This window comes from Pseudorasbora parva, chromosome 14 (genome assembly GCF_024679245.1).
Source record: "Pseudorasbora parva isolate DD20220531a chromosome 14, ASM2467924v1, whole genome shotgun sequence".
In the NCBI taxonomy this organism is placed as follows: Eukaryota; Metazoa; Chordata; class Actinopteri; order Cypriniformes; family Gobionidae; genus Pseudorasbora; species Pseudorasbora parva.
Window position 1 is genome coordinate 2,205,172 of NC_090185.1, and position 24,096 is coordinate 2,229,267.

The window sequence follows — 24,096 nt, forward strand, 5'->3', positions numbered from 1 at the left end:
AGATGTTAATGTGATGAGGTTAGGGTTTGTTCAGGTGTGTAGGTGAGGCTGGGTTTCTCCACCCATCTGAGCTCCTTTAAGACGCAGCAGAGCCGAGACTTTGTCAGACTTTGGACCCCGTGTCCAACGGGAGTTTTCCTGTTCCTCCATCTGAGCGAGTGTAGTATGATCTAACGCACAGGAACCGGAGAAACCACAGAAGATCTCGACACAGGTGAGAGAGCTCAAACAACACTACATCTGATCTCTGCTCAGGACGTGTTTCTTCTTCGTTAGATTTGAAATGTATTTATTAAGAGGAAAGCCCTTGAGATATATCTAGTTTTCGAGGGGATCTCTTTGCCTATTTTCATTAGATGACTTTTTAAGTAGGTGGACATGAACGAATGATCTCAGGTGTGTCTTCAGGAGTTTTTTAGATCTTCTCAAAGAGCTCCAACAGCCACTAATATTCATCAAATGATCCGGATCATGGCGTGTTTGTGTTGAATCTCTGAGGTTTGTCGGGTGCTAGGGAGTTAAATCACATTCCTGACGCTCCTCGCAGCAGATTACAGACGTTTATGATTAAAGAGATCATAAACCTGTGCAGACGATTGGCTGAACTTTAACACGGGCTATAGTTTGCTTTAACTGAACGCTAATGTACCATATAACTGTACCTAAGTTTTTGGGAAATACCATGGTATTTTTGACTTTACGATGAACACAAGTACCATGATTTTACCATAATTTGTTGAAAAACCATGATATTCATGGTATACGAAAAAAATGGCACCAAAACGTATCTTGTAATTTGAAAATTCAATATACCACGTTACTACCACAAAACATACATTGAAAAAAACATTCTTTACTGTACATACAGAACCATGTATATACTGTAGTATGTAAATATACAATGCTATTCAATGGGATTTCAAACCATACCACAGTGCTTTAATAAGAGATATGGTATTCTTGTATCTTACAGCACCTTACTAAAGCACTTGTATCGTTGCATTGAATGACTATTAGCTGTGAGAAGACCGTGTCAGTCAATGTACTGGACAAAACAATGACCATTAATGTAAAGAAATGAAGTTGCTAATCATATTTTTTCTAACAAACATTTTAAAAATAAGCCCCAAAAAGACGCAACCTGTGCCTCGAGATTTTTTAATAAAAAAGAAAGCAAACGCGTGTATTGGATCTGTGCATTCACTCTTAAAGTGACAGTACCCTAATATTCCTGCTGCCCTATGTTTAATATGTTAATCAAACAGCAAAAGACACCCACTGCTCTCTTCTGAATTTTACTTTAATAATGATTACAGTGCAGCGTTATTTTATTTTTGATGTAATCTCCATGGCCGGTAAAGTGGCAATTTGCAGGTGTGGCTAAAAGTTAGTTTGTGTGTGTGTGTGTGTGTGTGTGTATGTATGTATGTATTTATGTATCAAAATGCCCTGGTGTTACGAGTTGAATCCATTGCAATAGCGCGGTAAGGTCACAGTACGTTTGTTTGCCACTGTTGCTGTGATGTAGTGCTGATTGACTGTGTCCAGGTGCTGTAGTCATGCTGCGGGGTTCGAGTCCGTTCGGCTGGTCCAACGGTTACCCAGATTCGCTGCGGTCCAGGTGAGGCTCGGATCTGATTCATGTGTAATATCACACACCAAATGTGTGTTTAAATGTGATTTCCTGCAGTGTGACGGCGACGGATGAGGCGTCCTCTGAGCTGTCGGGCTTATCCAGACCCAGCGCTAAATCAATATACAGTGAGTACTGGTCATATGACGTCACGTGTTGATCATTAACACGCTAATCTGAGGATGGTCATTGAACATTTACCTAACTGTGTGCTATTTATAGACGTGTTTATGATTGGATACTGGATGCTGATTTGCCTATCAGCTGAATTAGAAATATTTGTTACAAAAATAGGATTAGTGAAGCCCATAAAGCTGACATCATCAAAGAAAACAAACAAACATATATATACATATACATACATACATACAGTGAGGGAAAAAAGTATTTGAACACCCTGCTATTTTGCAAGTTCTCCCACTTCCCAAGTTCTCCCAAGTTCTCCCACAGGGCCCTGAAATTGTCATCGTTGGTGCAGAAAATCCAGAAATCATGTTTAAAAAAATATATATTTTATTTCATTTGTATGATACAGCTGCAAATAAGTATTTGAACACCTGAGAAAATCAATTTTAATATTTGGTATAGTAGCCTTTGTTTGCAATTCCAGAGGTCAAACGTTTCCTGTAGTTTTTCACCAGGTTTGCACACACTGCAGGAGGGATTTTGGCCCACTCCTCCACACAGATCTTCTCTAGATCAGTCAGGTTTCTGGCTTGTCACTGAGAAACGCGGAGTTTGAGCTCCGTCCAAAGATTCTCTATTGGGTTTAGGTCTGGAGACTGGCTAGGCCACGCCAGAACCTTGATATCCTTCTTATAGAGCCACTCCTTGGTTTTCCTGGCTGTGTGCTTCGGGTCATTGTCATGTTAGAAGACCCAGCCTCGACCCATCTTCAGTGCTCTTACTGAGGGAAGGAGGTTGTTCCCCAAAATAGTAGGGATGGTGTTCTTGGGATGGTACTCATCATTTTTCTTCCTCCAAACACTTTTAGTGGAATTATGACCAACAAGTTCTGTTTTGGTCTCATCTGACCACATGACTTTCTCTCATGACTCCTCTGGATCATCCAAATGGTCATTGGCAAACTTAAGACGGGCCTGGACGTGCTGGTTTAAGCAGGGGAACCTTCTTTGCCATGCATTATTTCAAACAATGACGTCTTAGTGTATTACCAGCAGTACCCTTGGAAATGGTGGTCCCAGCTCCTTTCAGGTCATTGACCAGCTCCTCCCGTGAAGTTCTGGGCTGATTTCTGACATTTTTTAGGATTATTGAGACCCCACGAGGTGGGATCTTGCATGGAGCCCCAGTCTGAGGGAGATTGACAGTCATGTTTAGCTTCCATTTGTTAGAGGCCCAGTTATGGCTGGTCCTTGTTTGTTTTTGTGTTTTGTTTGCAGGTGTGCTGCTGAGTGGGGGGTGTGGCTGTTCCACCTGAAGCTCATTGGAGGCACATAAGAACGACTGATGTAGGATTGGAGAGGGGAACGTCGGGGGGTCTGCGCTTGGCTGCCGTTTTGTTATTTCATTTGTTCTTATGTTGTTTATTTAAATAAATTATTCTTTCTTTTTACGACTTCGCTGGTCCATGTTGCCTCCCGTTCATGTCGCAATTGTGAGCTGGTTGTGACATATGGGGGCTCGTCCGGGATCGGCTCAATCCGTAAGTTAATGCGGCTCACAGGTTGGTTTGCTCCCCGGTTAGGTGGTAGATTGTTTTTTGTTTGTCGTGAATTCCTGGGTTGAGTGCACGGCCGTGGTTGCGGGTCTGGACCGATAGTTCAGCTCTGCGCCAGCGGTATTAGTGCTTAAAGAGGCTCGACTCTTGGGAAGTCACAGAAGAGTTAGGGTTGAGTTAGTTAGTGTTTTTTTTGGGGGGGAATTAGTTAGGGGGAGAGGTTATTGTGAGCCGGGTTGCTTATCATGTTTTGATGTTCGTTGATTACACGTTATTTGTCAGTGGCTGCGCTGTTCTGTGATTTAGATATGGCATCGTTAGAAGAATTTGTGCGTGTCCCTTCAGAAGAGAAATTAAATTTATGTTCGAAACAGCAATTGTGGGGGATTGTAGAGCGCTATAAACTGGTGGGGATCGATAACACTTACGAAAAGATGAATTGCGAACGTTGGTTAAGAATAAATTAATTGATTGTGGTGTGCTAACTGGCGTGCGAGAGATAGTGGGTGGATCTGACTTGAGTGGTTTATCATTTGAACAGCGAAAAGAAATATTGTCGCTGCAGCAGGCGCACGAAAAAGAAATGTTTCAGCAGGGTACAGAACGTGAGCGAGAATTGAAAGAAAAGGAAATTGAATTGGCGAAAATTAGGGCTGATGAGTTGGTAAAAAAGCATGATATTGAGTGTGCAAAACTTAAACAGGAAAGCAGATTAGAATCAGATCGGCAGGCACAAACTTATCAGTTACAAATCGAACGTTTAAAACTCGTGGCTGATGGAAAAATAGCAGGGGATGGTGTTAGTAAACGTGATCATTCGGGAGACTTGATAAGTAATTTGAAGTTACTACCGAAATTTAATGAAAGAGACCCTGAGGTGTTTTTTTCATTATTTGAGAGTGTGGCCGATGAACGAAATTGGCCAAGTACGGATCGAACAATTATGCTGCAGTCAGTATTGTTTGGAAGAGCTCAGGAAGCGTATACGGCGTTGTCAATGGAGGATCGTAAGGATTATGTAAAAGTTAAAGCTGCAGTTTTGAAAGCTTTTGAATTAGTCCCTGAGGCGTATCGATTGCGTTTTCGCACTTGGAAAAAAAGTGAGCGGCAGACGCATGTTGAAGTTCTTCGTGAGTTAACAACTCATTTTGATCGTTGGTGCGCTACTTCTAGTATCGATACATTTGAGGGTCTGCGGGAGTTGATTCTCACTGAACAGCTTAAGTATATAATTCCTGAGAATATTGCTACCTATATTAATGAGAACAAACCTAAGACTGCTGGGCAGGCTGCAGTGTTAGCCGATGATTTCGTTTTGACGCATAGAAGTATGGGCGACTATCGAGTGAATAGAGGCAGGAATTATAGTGATAGTTATTCCAAGCCAAAATTTCAAAAAAATGATTTTTCATTAAGTATGGATAAAATGCCTAGGGGAACCCCAAAAGTTATTTCTGATTCCATGTGCCGCTACTGTTTTGAGGAAGGGCATTGGAAAAAGGAATGTCCGGTTCTAAAAAACAAACAATTTCGTGGAAGAGGATCGACAAGATCACAAAAAGTTTTCTCGCCGGTATTATTGACTGGTTGTGTTCGTTCCGAGCTTTGTTCTGCGGAGGAACCGATTCGTGTTATCCAGCAGGGTGAGCGACGTAGGCCTAACGGGTTAGATCCGAGTTATGCTCCGTTTGTAACGAATGGGGTTGTTTCATTGCCAGGAGGGACTGAAAATATACCTGTGAGAATTTTGCGAGATACAGGGGCTATGGAATCATTTATTTTAGAGTCTGCTTTGCCTTTTTCATCAGTTTCGAGTTTGGGAAAAAGTGTACTGGTTCAAGGGATAGCACTGACAAGCATGTCAGTTCCGTTGCATAAAGTTCTGTTGCAATCGGAATTAGTAAATGGTGAAGTGATTATGGGTATTCGGCCGTCACTGCCGGTGAAAGGAGTGGATCTGATTTTGGGTAATAATCTGGCCGGTGAGCGCGTGTGGCCGGATGTAGTTCCGTTACCCATTGTCGCTCTGCTACCTGTCAGTTCGGGTGACGTTGCTGCTGAGGAATTCCCAGAGGTGTTTCCGTCATGTGCTATTACTCGTTCTAAAGCGAAAGCGACTAATGATCCTATTCAGGGAGATTTTGAGCAAGTTCCCTTGCAAAAGTCTGGTAATTATGCTGTTCCTGGTTTTTCTCTTCTTCCAGCTTCTTTTTCCCGTGCTGAATTGATGGGTGCGCAGCGGGGGGACGCTTCGTTGTCTAGGTTGTTCGAGATGGTGTTATCCCCGGATGAAGTGCAGAGTGCGGCAACTGGGTATTTTGTGCAGGATGGTATTCTTTTGCGGAAATGGATGTCGCAGAGTGAAGACGAGGGTGGTGAGTCGGTAGTGCAGATTGTAATGCCCACTACATTAAGAGAGGTAGTGCTCAGTGTAGCTCATGGTCCCATGGCGGGGCATTTGGGTGTAAAAAAAACTTATGACCGAATTTTGAGGCACTTTTATTGGCCGTTGCTAAAGAAGGATGTCTCTAAATTTATTAAAACGTGTCATGTGTGCCAGATGACGGGGAAGCCGAATCAGTCTCTTAAACCGGCTCCGTTATGTCCCATACCAGCTGTTGGGCAACCATTTGAGCATCTTTTGATTGACTGCGTGGGTCCGTTGCCTCCCGCAAAATCGGGAAATACATTTTTATTGACGGTCATGTGTCGAACTACTCGATATCCTGCCGCTTTTCCGTTGCGTAAAATTACTACGAAAGCTGTAGTTAAAGCTCTCTCTCAATTTATTGCCATATTTGGTATTCCGAAAATTATTCAAAGTGACCGAGGATCAAATTTTACCTCCAAAATGTTTGCAGAGATTTTGAAGCAGTTAGGGGTGCAACATCAACAGTCAAGCGCTTACCATCCACAAAGCCAAGGCGCGCTGGAGCGTTTTCACCAGACGCTTAAAGCTCTGTTGCGCGCTTATTGTACCGAGTTAGGTCGTGATTGGGAGGAAGGAGTGCCCTGGCTTCTTTTGGCAGCCAGAGAGGTAACACAGTCAAGTTTGGGCTTTAGCCCGAACGAATTGGTTTTTGGGCATAAGGTACGGGGGCCTTTGGCTGTTTTACGGGACAGTCTGAAGGAGGAAGTGCCTCCTATAAGCCTACTGGATTATGTGAATGGGTTTAGAAGGAGATTGTTTTTGGCTGGTCAAGTTGCGCAGAATAATTTGGAGAGAACCCAAAAGAAAATGAAACGATTATTTGATCGCGATTCTGAAATGCGAGAGTTTTCTCCGGGTGATCAGGTGCTGGTTTTGTTGCCATTACCTGGCTCTCCTTTTCGGGCGAAATTCTTGGGACCTTATACTGTTTCTCGTCGGGTGTCTGAGTTGAATTATTTGATTTCTACCCCTGATCGAAAGAAATCGGTGCAGTTTTGTCATGTCAATCTATTGAAGCCGTATTTCTTGCGTGATCATGCAGAGTCTAAAACCACTGCAGTATTAACCGTTTCTCAGGGTGACAGTTGTGCAAGAGAGATGGGGGAGGACGTTGAAGTCCCAGCAGACTGTGTCTTACAACCTAGGTTGACCAATTCTGCAACTTTGCTGAATTTGGATAAGTTGATGGCCCATTTGTCTAGTGCTCAGCAGAGGGAGTTAGGAAAAATAATACATGAGTTCCCAGTTTTGTTTGGAGATGCTCCATCACGCACCCATCTAATTGAACATGACGTGGATGTTGGCGATGCAGTACCAATTCGTCAACGTTTTTATAGGGGACCAATGGTGAAGCAACAGGCTTTAGAGGCTGAGGTCCAGTATTTATTAGATAATGGTTTAGCGACACCTTCTTGTTCTAGCTGGGCTTCTCCATGTTTACTTGTAAAAAAATCTGATAATTCTTACAGACTCTGCACAGATTACCGAAAGGTAAATAAGGTAACGAAGCCTGACGCTTTTCCCCTTCCACGAGTTGAGGACTGCGTGGACCGAGTAGGAACTGCAAAGTTCGTCAGCAAGTTCGATCTGCTAAAAGGATATTGGCAGGTGCCGTTGACACCTCGAGCACAAGAAATTACTGCCTTTGTTACATCTTCCGGGTTATACGCTTACTCCGTTATGAGTTTTGGACTTAGAAACGCACCGGCAACGTTTCAAAGACTGATGAATCGTGTTGTATCGGGACTGAAGGGATGTGCAGTTTATTTAGATGACGTGATTGTTTATAGCGATACTTGGGAGCAGCATTTGGAGCGGATTCGCGCCTTGTTCTCTTGTTTGGCTGATGCTCATCTTACTGTCAATTTAGCTAAATGTGAATTTGCAAAAGCAACCGTGGTCTACCTGGGAAGAGAGGTGGGACAGGGTAGTGTACGTCCGCTGCGAGAAAAAGTGCGTGCTGTTGAACAATTCCCTGTTCCTAATACGAAAAAAGAGTTGATGCGTTTTTTGGGTATGGCTGGATATTACCGTGGGTTTTGCCCAAACTTTTCCGCTGTTGTTTGCCCATTAACCAATTTGCTGAAGGGTTCTGTAAAGTTTGTTTGGTCTCCAGGGTGTCAGCAAGCTTTTGAGCACGTGAAGCTGCTGTTATCATCTGCGCCCGTCTTGGCAGCGCCGCGGTTTGACACGCCTTTTAAAATACAGGTGGATGCGAGCCAGTATGGGGCAGGTGGTGTTCTCCTGCAAGTTGGGGTGGATGGGGTTGATCACCCGGTGAGCTATTTTTCGCGGAAGTTTAAATCTTATCAAGTAAACTACTCAGTGATTGAGAAGGAAGCCCTTGCTTTGATATGGGCACTCCAGTACTTCGATGTATATGTAGGAGGAGGAGCTCAAATTGTGATTTATTCAGATCACAATCCGTTAACTTTTTTACATTCGTTGCAGAGTCCAAGTCAGCGGTTGATGAGATGGATCCTGTTTTTGCAACCCTATAATGTACAAATTAAGCATATTCGGGGCGTGGACAATGTGTTTGCGGACACTTTGTCCCGTGCTCATTGCCCTGAGTAATGTGGGGGAGGAGTGGGTGAGTGAGTCTCCTGTGTGGTGTTGTTCTTGTGCCTTTTTCTTTCCTTCTCCTTAAAAGTGCTTCTAGGATCCGGATGGCTGGAGTGGGGGAGAGGAAGGGCAGGGGTAAGCTGAAGGGGATTGCTGTCATCTCACTGCTTGTTTTTGCCATATAGAATGGTTATTTATGTGAGCAGTACTGACGTTTAGTGGTAATAATAAAAAAAAAAAAAAAAAAAAAAGGGTTTGGGGGTGAGAATTTGTTTTTTTTGAGGGGGGGATGTTAGAGGCCCAGTTATGGCTGGTCCTTGTTTGTTTTTGTGTTTTGTTTGCAGGTGTGCTGCTGAGTGGGGGGTGTGGCTGTTCCACCTGAAGCTCATTGGAGGCACATAAGAACGACTGATGTAGGATTGGAGAGGGGAACGTCGGGGGGTCTGCGCTTGGCTGCCGTTTTGTTATTTCATTTGTTCTTATGTTGTTTATTTAAATAAATTATTCTTTCTTTTTACGACTTCGCTGGTCCATGTTGCCTCCCGTTCATGTCGCAATTGTGAGCTGGTTGTGACACATTTTTCTAGTGATTGCTCCAACAGTGGACCTTTTTTCACCAAGCTGCTTGGCAATTTCCCAGAAGCCCTTTCCACCCTTGTGGAGGTGTACAATTTTGTCTCTAAGAATGCATAATCGAATAAAATTCAGCGGGGTCAGGGGTCATCATGGGCACCCTGACTGGTCAGCGCCTATGCAGCTCCATACAAAACAAACTGAGATGCTCTGTGTATTCTGACACCTTTCTATCAGAACTAGCATTAACTTCTAGAGCAGTTTGATTTCCAGTAGCTCGTCTGTTTGATCGGACCACACGGGCCAGCCTTCGCTCCCCACGTGCATCAATGAGCCTTGGCCACCCATGACCCTGTGGCCGGTTCTCCACTGGTCCTTCCTTGGAGCACTTTTGACAGATACTGACCACTGCAGACCGGGAACAGCCCACAAGAGCTGCAGTTTTGGAGATGCTCTGACCCAGTCGTCTAGCCATCACAATTTGACCCTTGTCAAACTCGTTCAAATCCTTATGCTTGCCCCTTTTTCCTGCTATTAACAACTTTGAGGACATTTTTTAAATGACTGTTATTGTTTTATAATGATTATATATTTTTGTCATTGGGAGTTTATGCTTTTGTATTTTCTGTAGATCAGAGGAAGGAATATGCAGAGTCCATTAACAGACAGATACATCAGTTCCAGCACCGAGTGGAGGTGAGGATCATCATCATCATCATGATCATGTGACCACTCACTCACTCAGCCTCTTTCCTCAAACAGCATCTGTTCACCTGTGAGCTGGACGGGCGGCAGCTGTGTGACATGGACGACTGTCTGGAGCGGCTGAAGTATCTGGATGCCACGGGCCGTGTGTGGGGTCAGGATGTGATCTTGGAGGTGCGGGATGGAGCTCTGCTGCTCTTGGACATCGAGACCAAAGTGAGTCTCAGTGGAAGCATGTAAGAAACCATTAAGGCGTTAAGGCGATCTCACTGGGTTTTCTGTTGATGTTTCAGGAGGTGTTGGAATCGTGGCCACTGAGCAGCGTTCTGGATCTGAAGGCCGTCCTGGACGAGAGCGCGTATGACTCTCTCCTGACCGTCTCCATCCAGGACCGAGGCAGTCGTGCCGTCAGCGTCTTCCTCTTCCAAAGCGAGTTACTCAGGGTGAGTTCATGACTCTGTCTGGATGGTGTCTCAGCGTCTCTGATGACAAACGGCTGATTTCATTTGTCATTCAGGCAGATTATCTGAAGAAAGAACTGCAGCGGCTTCTGCAGAACAAGAGGGATGATCACAGACAGAGTAATGTCAGGTTAGCTGAGGAAATCCTGTCCAACCAATCCCTAATGACCTCCAAAATGTGGCGGTGACGTACATGTCATTTCACTCCGCAGTAAAGCTGGTGTAGGAAACGGCATCCAGAGAAACTCGCGAAGAGCTTCGCCTCCAGCCGAGCCGATTCATCAGAGACCTCCTCCAGAGCAGTGGGCCATTCCGGATTATGGTGAGAGAAGGCCAGAACTGTGTATTTTTTATTTGTTTTGATGCTTCGGCACCTGACTCGTCACACACCGTTTGTTGTAGACCCATGAATGAGGTGTCAAATCATGTGGCTTATTGAGGAGAACATAATGATGTTTGCTTGGCAGAAGAAAAACTGGGAAAAAAGTCCCTTAGACTTATGTCACGGCCGGCTCGCAAAATGAGACAAATGGGGGCTCGTCCGGGATCTGAACCCAGTACATCTCGGCTTACGACCCGGATGAGGGATGAGAATGTAATAGACACTTGGGGGGTGAGCTCATTTGGCTCACCCAGCAAGCAGGCAATAAGTAGTTGCATCATAATATCATAGCCACGCCCTAGCAAGAGTTGCAGCACCCTAGCAACCGCCCCATAAAAAATCCTAGAGACAAGTGGGTGGTTTCTTTAGACTCAGACTGGCAAGTAGTCTTCAAATATCCAAATACACATCCAGTCAATTAGTTTCCCCCTAGTAACTGTCTAGCCACACCCTAGCAGCTGCATAGCAACATGAAAGTGCCATATCTCAGCAACAGAACATCGTACAGACTTTCTAGCAATCGCACAAAAGACCCTAGTAACTGCCTAGTGCCGAGTTTTGCCACAACACACTGAAAATATACATGTCTCGTTGTGTAATATGATGCATTTTTAAGTGAAAAGGTATTTAATAATGGAGTGCGAGAATTGATTTTATCCCCCTGGATTTGATTGGATCCTAAATAATGAGCAAGATTAGGATTAGTGTGTCCAAAATCATAGTACGATAAAAATGGATTTGGCTGAATTTGGACTTGCATACTAGTGTACTAATACTATTTTTGTCATATTTACATGGTAGAAATTGTAATAAGAGTAGCAAGCGATTCCAAATTCAGCATATTGCTTGCTCTTTGGTCTAATATTACCCACAATCCCTTGCACTTTGGATGTGAATGTCATTGTCATGTGGTGTCAACAGTACACCGTTTATTGCACACTTTAGAGAATGTACTTCTACCTAAAAGCCAATTGTTTGTCTGTGCTGTCCAGATGAGAGTCCCACCACAACTCCACTCGCCTCCCGAAATAACTCCTCCTATATAACGGTAGTGCCCCCTCACGTAGAAGACACGCCCCAGAAACCAACTCCACCCCCTCGTATAGAAGACACGCCCCCTATACCGGCTCCGCCCCCTCCGAGGCCGTACACTGAGAGAGAGAGGAACGTGGTGAGTGTTTGCGAGTTAATCGCTCGGTGTTGATGTGTATGTGGTGTGACAGGCAGCGGGGCGAGGGACCGCGAGAGCGGACCGGTGATTAATGTTCACGAGTGCCAGCTGCGTGGCACACCGGTCTCGTCTCGCGGTCCCTCGCCCCGCTGCCTGTCACACCACAGTGTAGATGAGCGATCTCACCACTCGTCTGTGTGCAGGACATCCTTAATCATCTCATCAACGACATCGAGGCGTTCACTGACAGAATTACAGCCGTCGCTCCTAAAATGGACAAAAAGAAAAAGAAGAAAAAGCATAAAGGTGAGAGAAGCGGTTCGTTTGACGCGAAAAGGTGAGTTTGTGAACTCTGAATGCTCTCCTGACGTGTTTTCTGTCGTCTGTAGTTGTGAAAGGGATGCCGTCCGATGAAGAGTTCACAGTCTGTCTGCGCAAAGTCAAGATGGCCTTCAACCTGCTGGTGTGTGAGAGACTGCGCTTCAGATTCATTTGATATTATATGCTTCTTCAATTATACCTATACATTAAAGTATATTGTCTAAGTAACACTGCTACACCCCTCCCCCCATATACAGTGGTATAAATGCAATATCCCAGTGTCATTATATTAAATTAATTACAGCTCAGACAACATTTATACATGTTTATGACTTTTAGCAGTGTTTTATGTAACTTTAAAGGGTTTCCTCTAAAATGACACCTACATTTTGAACCTAGACCACGGTATGTGTGTATGGGAAGCTTTTCAATTTGGGTCGGCCAAATCCAGGCGGAAAATGGCACCAGAGTAATTTCGTGTAAATACATTACTTTGTGTAAAACAAATGCCAAAGTGATGCATATCTCCAGAAAGAAGAGACTCTAAGCTTTCAAATGATACCACATATGAGGTCAGAGCTCCTCCACAGACATTTAAAACTGAGGGTCCGTGGAGTTTATATTAAATTATAAAATCATAATTTTCTAATGTAATATTTTTAATATTATAAAGGTAATTTTATACAAGATAATATTTAGATATAACATTAATCTGTCTGTAATATCTAAATATAATATAAATATATTAATAACAAATATTATATTAATTATGTCTCATAATCTGTTCATCAGGGCAAACTGCAGGGAAAGATTGAGAACCCCAGCGCCGCTGAACTGGCCCACTGTCTGTTCTCTATACTGGAGCTGGTGAGTGTGTGTGTGTGTGTGTGTCCATCTGTCTGTATGAACACACTGTTCTTTAGCTAACATACGTATGTGTGTGTGTAGATAGTGTTTCACTGTAAGGAGGAGCTCCCTCCATCCATCGTGGTTCCTCTGTTTGAGCCGGAGTGTATCCTGTTCCTCAGTGAGGAAGCCACGGCGGAGGAAGATCATCTGTGGCAGTCGCTGGGAGACGCCTGGAACATCCCCAGGTAAAACACCAGAAACCTCTCCATCTCGCTCTCTCTCTCACACACACACACACACACACACACACTGCTCTCTTCAAATCATGCTTCTGTGTGTGTCTGAAGCACCAAGTGGCCGGAGGATGATGAGGATATTCCCACGTTCACACCAGTGTTTGATGACGGCTGGGAGCCGCTGGCCATTAGAAACCCAGAGCCGAGCCACACAAACACCAGCACGCGAGAACCACCGCAGCAATCTATGACACGACAAACGGTACACACACACACACACACTGAGCGCTCAGCTACACCAGAAACATTCAACTCCAAATGCTTTACTCGTTTATTCCTTCTGTTTCTGTGTGTAGAGCAACAAACTTCCCCAGGAAGATCAGCAAAGGTACCGAAATACTCCAGTATCTTTAATATCGTGTACTCCTGCTGTATTTTGAGTGTGTAACAGTGTGTGTTTTGCAGCTTGGAGGAGTTACCAGTGAGCTACATGCGAGCAGTGTTTGATTTTACCGCGCGTAACCCTCGTGAGCTCACCATCAGTAAAGGTGAAGAACTACAGGTGAGCACAAAGACATAAACTATATTGCCAAAAGCATTGGGACACTCCTGCAGATCACTGAGTTCAGGTGTTCAGTCACTTCATGGCCACAGGTGTATAACTCCAGCTCTAGGCCTGCAGACGCTTCTACACACATTAGTGAAAGAATGGGTCGCTCTCAGGAGCTATAACTAAATATTCCACGCTCAACTGTTAGTGGGATTATAACAAAGTGGAAGCCATTGGGAACAACAGCAACTCTTTAGGCCACGTAAAATCACAGAGTGGGGTCAGCGCATGCTGAGGGTCACAGTGCGCAGAAGTCACCACCTTTCTGCAGAGTCAACAGCTCCAGACCTCCAGACTTCTGTGGCCTTCAGATGAGCTCAAGAACAGCGTAGAGAGCTTCATGGAATGGGTTTCCATGGCCGAGCAGCTCATCCAAGCCTTACATCACCAAGAGCAATGCAGAGCGTGGGATGCAGTGGAGTAAAGCAGCCGCCACTGGACTCTAGAGCAGTGAGACGTGTTCTCTGAGCGACCAATCACGCTTCAGTCTGACAATCCCATGAACGAGTCTGGGTTTGCCGGTTGCCAGGAGAACGGGACTTGCCTGACTGTATTGTGCCAAGTGTAAAGTTTGGTGGAGGGGGATTATGGTGTGGGATCGTTTTTCAGCGATTGGGCTTGGAACCTTAGTTCCAGTGAAACGAACTGGTAATGCTTCAAGACGTTTTGGACAATTTCATGCTCCCAACTATGTGGGATCAGTTTGTGGACGGCCCCTTCCTGTCCCAGCATGACTGCGCTCCAGTGCATAAAGCGTCGGCCCATAAAGACATGGATGAGGAGTTTGGTGTGGAGGAACTGGACTGGCCTGCTCAGAGTCCTGAGCTCAACCCGATAGAACAGCTTTGGGATGAATTAGAGCGGAGACTGAGAGCCAGGCCTTCTCGTCCAACATCAGTGCCTGACCTCACAAATTAGCTTCTAGAAGAATGGGCAAAAATCCCCATAAACACACTCCTAAACCTTGAGGAAAGCCTTCCCAGAAGAGCTGAAGCTGTTAGAGAGGGTGGGCCGACTCCATATTAAACCCTACGGGTTAACAATGGGATGGCATTATAGCTCATGAGCATGGAAAGACAGGCGTCACAACACTTTTGGCATTATAATGTACATATGTGACCTGAGAAATGACATGCTGTCTGTAATAAGTTGTTTTTGAGAAAATGTCCTCTAAAGATCCTGTGTGTGTGTGTTGTAGTTGTTGGACATGTCTAAGCAGTGGTGGAAGGTGAAGAATCAGATGGGGAAGGTTGGTTACGTCCCCAACAACATGCTTCAGCTCCCGCAGCAGGAGGCCAAACCTGTGCGTATCTGAGATTTAAACAAGTCTGGTCCTGTTGATCTGATTTACACCCGTTCACAATCCTAATCTCACCTCACGACCCGCAGGAAACTCCATCCGCGCCCGGACTAACCAGAAAATCCCGTCCGGAGGAGGTCCGAGCCTGGCTGGAGCACAAGGGCTTCAGTAAAATGTGAGGAGAATGTGGGATGTTTACTGCATATTATTTGTGTAAAATTAGTAAGCTAAACAACCATTGCAAACCATAAAAGCATGCTGCAGTCACATGACCTCATTACAGTACATGGTTAATTAATTGACCTCATTTGCATATTGCATAATATCAACACCAACACAATATTAGGTCATAATGTTATGCCTGATCAGTGTTGCCACAGTTACTTTGAAAAAGTAATCTGATTACTGAGTACTCCTTTAAAAACTAACTGTTACTTTACAGATTACTTGATTTTAAAAGTAACTAAGTAAAACAAGTTACTTTATTATTTACATTCAGCAGTTTCCGACAATACCGCCGCCGCCTCAACACAGAAATGACAACTGTTTTTGCCAACACTCACTTTATTAGAATTGCATTTTTAACAGTAACGTCAACAATGTATCTCCTGACATTTTAAGTTGAAATTAAAAAATATTTCCTGAAAAAATACTCTCCCCAAGATGCAAGAAGAAAGCAAAAATATATCTTTTATTTTTTACTAAGGAAAATGACTACAATAGTAACTCACAGTGACTTGGAAAAATTACTTTAATCTGATTACTGGTTTGAAAATAGTAACGCGTTAGATTACTCGTTACTGGAGAAAAGTTGTCAGATTAGAGTAACGCTTTAGATTACTCGTTACTGGAGAAAAGTCGTCAGATTAGAGTAACGCTTTAGATTACTCGTTACTGGAGAAAAGTCGTCAGATTAGAGTAACGCTTTAGATTACTCGTTACTGGAGAAAAGTCGTCAGATTAGAGTAACGCTTTAGATTACTCGTTACTGGAGAAAAGTCGTCAGATTAGAGTTAACGTGTTAGATTACTCGTTACTGGAGAAAAGTCGTCAGATTAGAGTAACGCGTTAGATTACTCGCTACTGGAGAAAAGTCGTCAGATTAGAGTAACACGTTAGATTACTCACTACTGGAGAAAAGTCGTCAGATTAGAGTAACGCTTTAGATTACTCGTTACTGGAGAAAAGTCGTCAGATTAGAGTAACGCGTTAGATTACTCGCTACTGGAGAAAAGTCGTCAGATTAGAGTAACGCGTTAGATTACTCGTTACTGGAGAAAAGTCGTCAGATTAGAGTAACGCGTTAGATTACTCACTACTGGAGAAAAGTTGTCAGATTAGAGTAACGCGTTAGATTACTCCCTACTGGAGAAAAGTCGTCAGATTAGAGTAACGCGTTAGATTACTCGCTACTGGAGAAAAGTCATCAGATTAGAGTAACGCGTTAGATTACTCGCTACTGGAGAAAAGTCGTCAGATTAGAGTAACGCGTTAGATTACTCGCTACTGGAGAAAAGTCGTCAGATTAGAGTAACGCGTTAGATTACTCGCTACTGGAGAAAAGTCGTCAGATTAGAGTAACGCGTTAGATTACTCGTTACTGGAGAAAAGTCGTCAGATTAGAGTAACGCGTTAGATTACTCGTTACTGGAGAAAAGTCGTCAGATTAGAGTAACGCGTTAGATTACTCACTACTGGAGAAAAGTCGTCAGATTAGAGTAACGCGTTAGATTACTCACTACTGGAGAAAAGTCGTCAGATTAGAGTAACGCGTTACATTACTCGTTACTGGAGAAAAGTCGTCAGATTAGAGTAACGCATTAGATTACTCACTACTGGAGAAAAGTCATCAGATTAGAGTAACGCGTTAGATTACTCACTACTGGAGAAAAGTCGTCAGATTAGAGTAACGCGTTAGATTACTCACTACTGGAGAAAAGTTGTCAGATTAGAGTAACGCGATAGATTACTCGCTACTGGAGAAAGTCATCAGATTAGAGTAACGCGTTAGATTACTCGTTACTGGAGAAAAGTCGTCAGATTAGAGTAACGCGTTAGATTACTCACTACTGGAGAAAAGTTGTCAGATTAGAGTAACGCGTTAGATTACTCACTACTGGAGAAAAGTCGTCAGATTAGAGTAACGCGTTAGATTACTCGTTACTGGAGAAAAGTCATCAGATTAGAGTAACGCTTTAGATTACTCGTTACTGGAGAAAAGTCGTCAGATTAGAGTAACGCGTTAGATTACTCGCTACTGGAGAAAAGTCGTCAGATTAGAGTAACGCGTTAGATTACTCGCTACTGGAGAAAAGTCGTCAGATTAGAGTAACGCGTTAGATTACTCGCTACTGGAGAAAAGTCGTCAGATTAGAGTAACGCGTTAGATTACTCGCTACTGGAGAAAAGTCATCAGATTAGAGTAACGCGTTAGATTACTCTCTACTGGAGAAAAGTCGTCAGATTAGAGTCACGCGTTAGATTACTCACTACTGGAGAAAAGTCGTCAGATTAGAGTAACGCGTTAGATTACTCACTACTGGAGAAAAGTCGTCAGATTAGAGTAACGCGTTAGATTACTCACTAATGGAGAAAAGTCGTCAGATTAGAGTAACGCGTTAGATTACTCACTACTGGAGAAAAGTCGTCAGATAAGAGTAACGCGTTAGATTACTCGCTACTGGAGAAAAGTCGTCAGATTAGAGTAACACGTTAGATTACTCGTTACTGGAGAAAGTCATCAGATTAGAGTAACGCGTTAGATTACTCACTACTGGAGAAAAGTCATCAGATTAGAGTAACGCATTAGATTACTCACTACTGGAGAAAAATTGTCAGATTAGAGTAACGCGTTAGATTGCTCGCTACTGGAGAAAAGTCGTCAGATTAGAGTAACACGTTAGATTACTCGTTACTGGAGAAAGTCATCAGATTAGAGTAACGCGTTAGATTACTCACTACTGGAGAAAAGTCATCAGATTAGAGTAACGCGTTAGATTACTCACTACTGGAGAAAAGTTGTCAGATTAGAGTAACGCGTTAGATTACTCACTACTGGAGAAAAGTCATCAGATTAGAGTAACGCGTTAGATTACTCGCTACTGGAGAAAAGTTGTCAGATTAGAGTAACGCGTTAGATTGCTCGCTACTGGAGAAAAGTCGTCAGATTAGAGTAACACGTTAGATTACTCGTTACTGGAGAAAAGTCATCAGATTAGAGTAACGCGTTAGATTACTCGTTACTGGAGAAAAGTCGTCAGATTAGAGTAACGCGTTAGATTACTCACTACTGGAGAAAAGTCGTCAGATTAGAGTAATGCGTTAGATTACTCACTACTGGAGAAAAGTCGTCAGATTAGAGTAACTCGTTAGATTACTCGTTACTGGAGAAAAGTCGTCAGATTAGAGTAACGCGTTAGATTACTCGCTACTGGAGAAAAGTCGTCAGATTAGAGTAACTCGTTAGATTACTCGTTACTGGAGAAAAGTCGTCAGATTAGAGTAACGCGTTAGATTACTCACTACTGGAGAAAAGTCGTCAGATTAGAGTAACTCGTTAGATTACTCATTACTGGAGAAAAGTCGTCAGATTAGAGTAACGCGTTAGATTACTCGCTACTGGAGAAAAGTCGTCAGATTAGAGTAACTCGTTAGATTACTCGTTACTGGAGAAAGTCATCAGATTAGAGTAACGCGTTAGTAGGCATGTGCCGATATCAATTTTTCATGTTGCGATTAATTGATGAAGTTTTATCAAGATATACGATATTATCACGATATTGAAATAAGTTGCAAAAAAAAGTGTTGCCAATGCATAACAGCTTTAAGAACTATTTTTGTAAGAACAAAAATAACTGAATGTTTAAATACAATAATGCACCAAAAATATATATAGCTCTGGGGAAAAAATTAAGAGACCCCTCATTGAGAAATCAATGTTAAGTGGTCTCTTGATTTTTTTCCAGAGCTGTAAAAGTAAAATTTTCAAACAGATTTAAGTGCAAAAGAATTAGGCTATAAAGAACAACAGGTAGGCTTACAAATTACAATAAGGTCTCATTATTTAACGCATTAACTAAGATTGAGCAATAGCTACATTTGGTACAGAAAGTATAATGTTTTTGTTAATGTTAGTTAAGAAATACTGATCATTGTTAGTTTTATCTTAGGTCCATTAAAAGTTATTTTGATTTTGATTTTAATGTTATTAAAAAGTAACTAAGAAATTAACATGGAATGATTAATTCTTTATAAGTATTTTTCATTGTCAGTTTGGTAATAATGAATTAACATGTTAACTAATGAAGTCGTATCTCAAACAATAACAAATAATTAAACAAGTTCTAATTATTAGGGTTGTAGTCCAGATTAAAACATAAAAATGTTTAAATTTTAAAATAAATAGCCTATTAAGTCTTTAAGTATTAAGTATTTGGTGCTGTGATGAACAACATTGAGATTACAAAAACGAATGGCTGTTTTAAAAACTACACGCGTTTTTTTGTTTGTTTGCTGGTTTCCGGGGTAACTGGCTGCATTCTGCAGTTCATCAGCGCCCTCTGCTGTCACTGAGCGGCACTTCAGCAGCGCGTCTCCTTCACCGGTTCAGTCATGTGCAAACGCACGTTGGGCTTGTTTATATCTGAGCGTGTCCCTTTGACGCAGAATACAGCGGTGTTGAGCATTTATACGGTTGATGGGCAAAGTATTCTTGAGTGCATTATAAAAAAATTATAAATTGTTAATAAATTATTATTTACGATATTTTAAAGTGCCCACGATAACAATATCGTGCATATTCATTATCGTGATAAATCGCATTATCGAAAATCGGCACATGTCTACGCGTTAGATTACTCGCAACTGGAGAAAAGTCGTCAGATTAGAGTAACGCGTTAGATTACTCGTTACTGGAGAAAAGTCGTCAGATTAGAGTAACGCATTAGATTACTCGCTACTGGAGAAAAGTCGTCAGATTAGAGTAACGCGTTAGATTACTCGTTACTGGAGAAAAGTCGTCAGATTAGAGTAACGCGTTAGATTACTCGTTACTGGAGAAAAGTCGTCAGATTAGAGTAACGCTTTAGATTACTTGTTACTGGAGAAAAATCGTCAGATTAGAGTAACGCTTTAGATTACTCGTTACTGGAGAAAAGTCGTCCGATTAGAGTAACGCGTTAGATTACTCGTTACTGGAGAAAAGTCGTCAGATTAGAGTAACACGTTAGATTACTCACTACTGGAGAAAAGTCATCAGATTAGAGTAACGCGTTAGATTACTCACTACTGGAGAAAAGTCGTCAGATTAGAGTAACGCGTTAGATTACTCACTACTGGAGAAAAGTCGTCAGATTAGAGTAACACGTTAGATTACTCGGTACTGGAGAAAAGTCGTCAGATTAGAGTAACGCGTTAGATTACTCGCTACTGGAGAAAAGTCGTCAGATTAGAGTAACGCGTTAGATTACTCGCTACTGGAGAAAAGTCGTCAGATTAGAGTAACGCGTTAGATTACTCGTTACTGGAGAAAAGTCGTCAGATTAGAGTAACGCGTTAGATTACTCACTACTGGAGAAAAGTCGTCAGATTAGAGTAACGCGTTAGATTACTCGCTACTGGAGAAAAGTCGTCAGATTAGAGTAACGCGTTAGATTACTCGTTACTGGAGAAAAGTCGTCAGATTAGAGTAACGCGTTAGATTACTCCCTACTGGAGAAAGTCGTCAGATTAGAGTAACGCGTTAGATTACTCACTACTGGAGAAAAGTTGTCAGATTAGAGTAACGCTTTAGATTACTCGTTACTGGAGAAAAGTCGTCAGATTAGAGTAACGCGTTAGATTACTCGCTACTGGAGAAAAGTCATCAGATTAGAGTAACGCGTTAGATTACTCGCTACTGGAGAAAAGTCATCAGATTAGAGTAACGCGTTAGATTACTCGCTACTGGAGAAAAGTCGTCAGATTAGAGTAATGCGTTAGATTACTCACTACTGGAGAAAAGTCATCAGATTAGAGTAACGCGTTAGATTACTCGCTACTGGAGAAAAGTCGTCAGATTAGAGTAATGCGTTAGATTACTCACTACTGGAGAAAAGTCATCAGATTAGAGTAATGCGTTAGATTACTCACTACTGGAGAAAAGTCATCAGATTAGAGTAATGCGTTAGATTACTCACTACTGGAGAAAAGTCGTCAGATTAGAGTAATGCGTTAGATTACTCACTACTGGAGAAAAGTCGTCAGATTAGAGTAATGCGTTAGATTACTCACTACTGGAGAAAAGTCATCAGATTAGAGTAATGCGTTAGATTACTCACTACTGGAGAAAAGTCATCAGATTAGAGTAACGCGTTAGATTACTCACTACTGGAGAAAAGTCGTCAGATTAGAGTAATGCGTTAGATTACTCACTACTGGAGAAAAGTCATCAGATTAGAGTAACTCGTTAGATTACTCACTACTGGAGAAAAGTCGTCCGATTAGAGTAATGCGTTAGATTACTCACTACTGGAGAAAAGTCGTCAGATTAGAGTAACACGTTAGATTACTCACTTCTGGAGAAAAGTCGTCAGATTAGAGTAACGCGTTAGATTACTCACTACTGGAGAAAAGTCGTCAGATTAGAGTAACACGTTAGATTACTCACTACTGGAGAAAAGTCGTCAGATTAGAGTAACACGTTAGATTACTCACTACTGGAGAAAAATCGTCAGATTAGAGTAACTCGTTAGATTACTCACTACTGGAGAAAAGTCGTCAGATTAGAGTAATGCGTTAGATTACTCACTACTGGAGAAAAGTCGTCAGATTAGAGTAACGCGTTAGATTACTCGCTACTGGAGAAAGTCGTCAGATTAGAGTAACGCGTTAGATTACTCGTTACTGGAGAAAAGTCGTCAGATTAGAGTAACACGTTACTAAGTTACTGGCATCACTGTGCCTGACCAGTGTATGTTTAGTAAAAAAGGATGGCACTTCTGTGCATTTCAGCCATTTTTAAAAACTAAATTCTCAAGTTAAAAAACAAAAAATTTACGATGTGGCTTAATGAACATGGGAAAATATGAGTGCAGTGGCCAAACCGTTTGAGAACCGCTAGCATGCTAGTTTGTTAAAGGAACACTCCAGTGTTTTTAGAATTAGCCGCTAGCTTAGCTTAGCATAATGAATGGAATCCTATGTTGCCAGTTAGCATGTCCTGAGTAAAAGTAAATAAATAAAAAATTACTTCTTGTGGCCTGCGTATTCACAACGAGTACAAATAGCGATGCAGATTAAAGGTACGTTCACACCAAAAGCGAATAGAGCATCTGGAGCGAATGATTTCCATGTTAAGTGAATGGAAAGGTGTGTTGACGCGCGTCTGGATGGACGTGATTCCACCTCGTTCGCGCAAATAAAGCGATACGCGCGAGTGGTGCTTTTTGTGCATTCACGCGTTTGAAGCGAATTCGCGTCTACGCCCGAGTTGAAAAATTTGAACTTAGGTGTCAATTCGCGCCGTGTTAACCAATGAGGAGCCTGCTTGCTGCTGCCACGTGATGAGAAACCCTGCATATAATGAAAAAAATACTGATATTCTGTCACTAAATGTAGTTTTAATGCTTTTCAGTTGATAATGTAGTTGTTTAAAGCTAAAATATGTGGTTTACCCAGGATGTTTTACTCATAGACAGAGCCTATTTAAACAGAACTCTTGCGTTTTTGGAGTCGTGAGCTCCAGGCGATCTCCGGGCGCTCAGCGCTCGTTAACCCCGGCGAGAGCAGCCTTTCCTCAGCCAGTCCTTCTGGCGTTTGCCGCTGGCTCGGAAGTCTATGTAGAGGTTAAACATGACATATGCTTCGTCTTGTGTACATCTAATGGCCGATCTTTGGTCCAATTAATCTGTTGTTGCCTACCAAATCATTTTGACTGAGGGCAAAGTGAAGTTTCATAACTTTATATTTTATTTAAATATACATGAAGTGAAGATAATCCAGGTAGTGCGTTGGCTGAACCACATGTGTGGCTGTTAATGCTTAATATATTTCACCTGGAGCGCCTTTAACGCGCATCTATTTCACTTCAAATGCTCGATTTCTACGCGCGTCCAATTAGCTGCGGACGTGCGAATGGATTCAAAATGTGCACGTGTCAAACTAGACGCGATTTTGACGCTCAATTCGCGTTTGGTGTGAGCGTAGCGTAAGACTAGGTGATTTAGGCAGATATTGAGTATATTATGGGGAAGCAGAGATATCACGGCTCTCATCCTCACGTCCTCCGGCTGTTGAGCGATCGCAGTGTGTTGCGTGATTTCTCTGCACCCAAGTAGCAGTGAATACGCAGGCCACAAGAAGTAATTAGGTGTTTTTGTTTTTTCAATTTTTCTCAGGACATGCTAGCTGGCAACATAGGATTCCATTCATTATGCTAAGCTAAGCTAGCAGCGACCCTGCCAAACTAAAACACTGCACTGAGACAAAAATGCATTTGTTCACATATCTAAATATAGGAAAGATGTTGAATAAGTCCTAATTCTAAAAACGCTGGAGTGTTCCTTTAATCTGAACTCGGGTCTCTTTCTCTGTGTGTCAGTACGGTCCGGTGTTTAGGGGGCGTCTCCGGCTCCATGCTGCTGGGAATGACGCGCGACGAGCTCAAGACCGTTTGTCCGGAGGAGGGCGGACGAGTTTTCTACCAGCTGCAGAACGTCAAATCAGCTCTTTCGGTGAGTACGGGCCTTCATCGGTACACACGTGATGTCATAGCGAAGGATGTGATGTCATATTCACACAACGTCTCCTTCACTCTCTCCAGGTGGCCAGTGAAGTGAGACCAATGATCTGAGGCCGCAACTTCCTGTCGACACACACACACACACAGCCCCTAAACCTACCCATCACAGGAAACATTCTGCATTTTTACTTTCTCATAAAACTCCTCCTGTGTGATTTATAAGCCTTTTGTAAAGTGGGGCCATGGGTAATGTCCTCATATTTCACCCTCTCCTGTAATACCTGTGTCATACCCATGGTATTATACACATTTGTGTCCTCATATGTCACAAAAACATGCCCACACACACACAAAGAAGCTGTTAACTGATGCTGAAGGATGTCGGACACTAAATTCATATTTATTCATAATCTGGTTTTGAAGATCAAGAGCGTCTGATTTGTAGATTATCACTGTGTT

At 42.6% G+C, this 24,096-nt stretch overlaps 1 protein-coding gene across 2 annotated transcripts; it reads left to right on the forward strand.

Moving 5' to 3' along the window:
- The first annotated feature begins 98 nt into the window (after positions 1 to 98).
- Positions 99 to 23,990, forward strand: eps8l3a (EPS8 signaling adaptor L3a). Of its 2 annotated transcripts, XM_067415205.1 has the most exons (20): positions 99 to 214; positions 1,549 to 1,621; positions 1,691 to 1,761; positions 9,515 to 9,579; positions 9,646 to 9,804; positions 9,882 to 10,031; positions 10,106 to 10,179; positions 10,262 to 10,371; positions 11,424 to 11,602; positions 11,806 to 11,908; positions 11,992 to 12,065; positions 12,716 to 12,790; positions 12,872 to 13,017; positions 13,120 to 13,270; positions 13,365 to 13,396; positions 13,474 to 13,570; positions 14,817 to 14,921; positions 15,008 to 15,093; positions 23,497 to 23,629; positions 23,719 to 23,990. In XM_067415205.1, exons 2-20 carry the CDS (start codon positions 1,560 to 1,562, stop codon positions 23,746 to 23,748), a joined length of 1,902 nt encoding a protein of 633 aa, XP_067271306.1. In that variant the 5' UTR covers positions 99 to 214; positions 1,549 to 1,559; the 3' UTR covers positions 23,749 to 23,990. The 2 variants fall into 2 exon arrangements, with proteins under 2 accessions (XP_067271306.1, XP_067271307.1); XM_067415206.1 differs by lacking the exons at positions 99 to 214; positions 1,691 to 1,761.
- Positions 23,991 to 24,096: the final 106 nt, after the last annotated feature.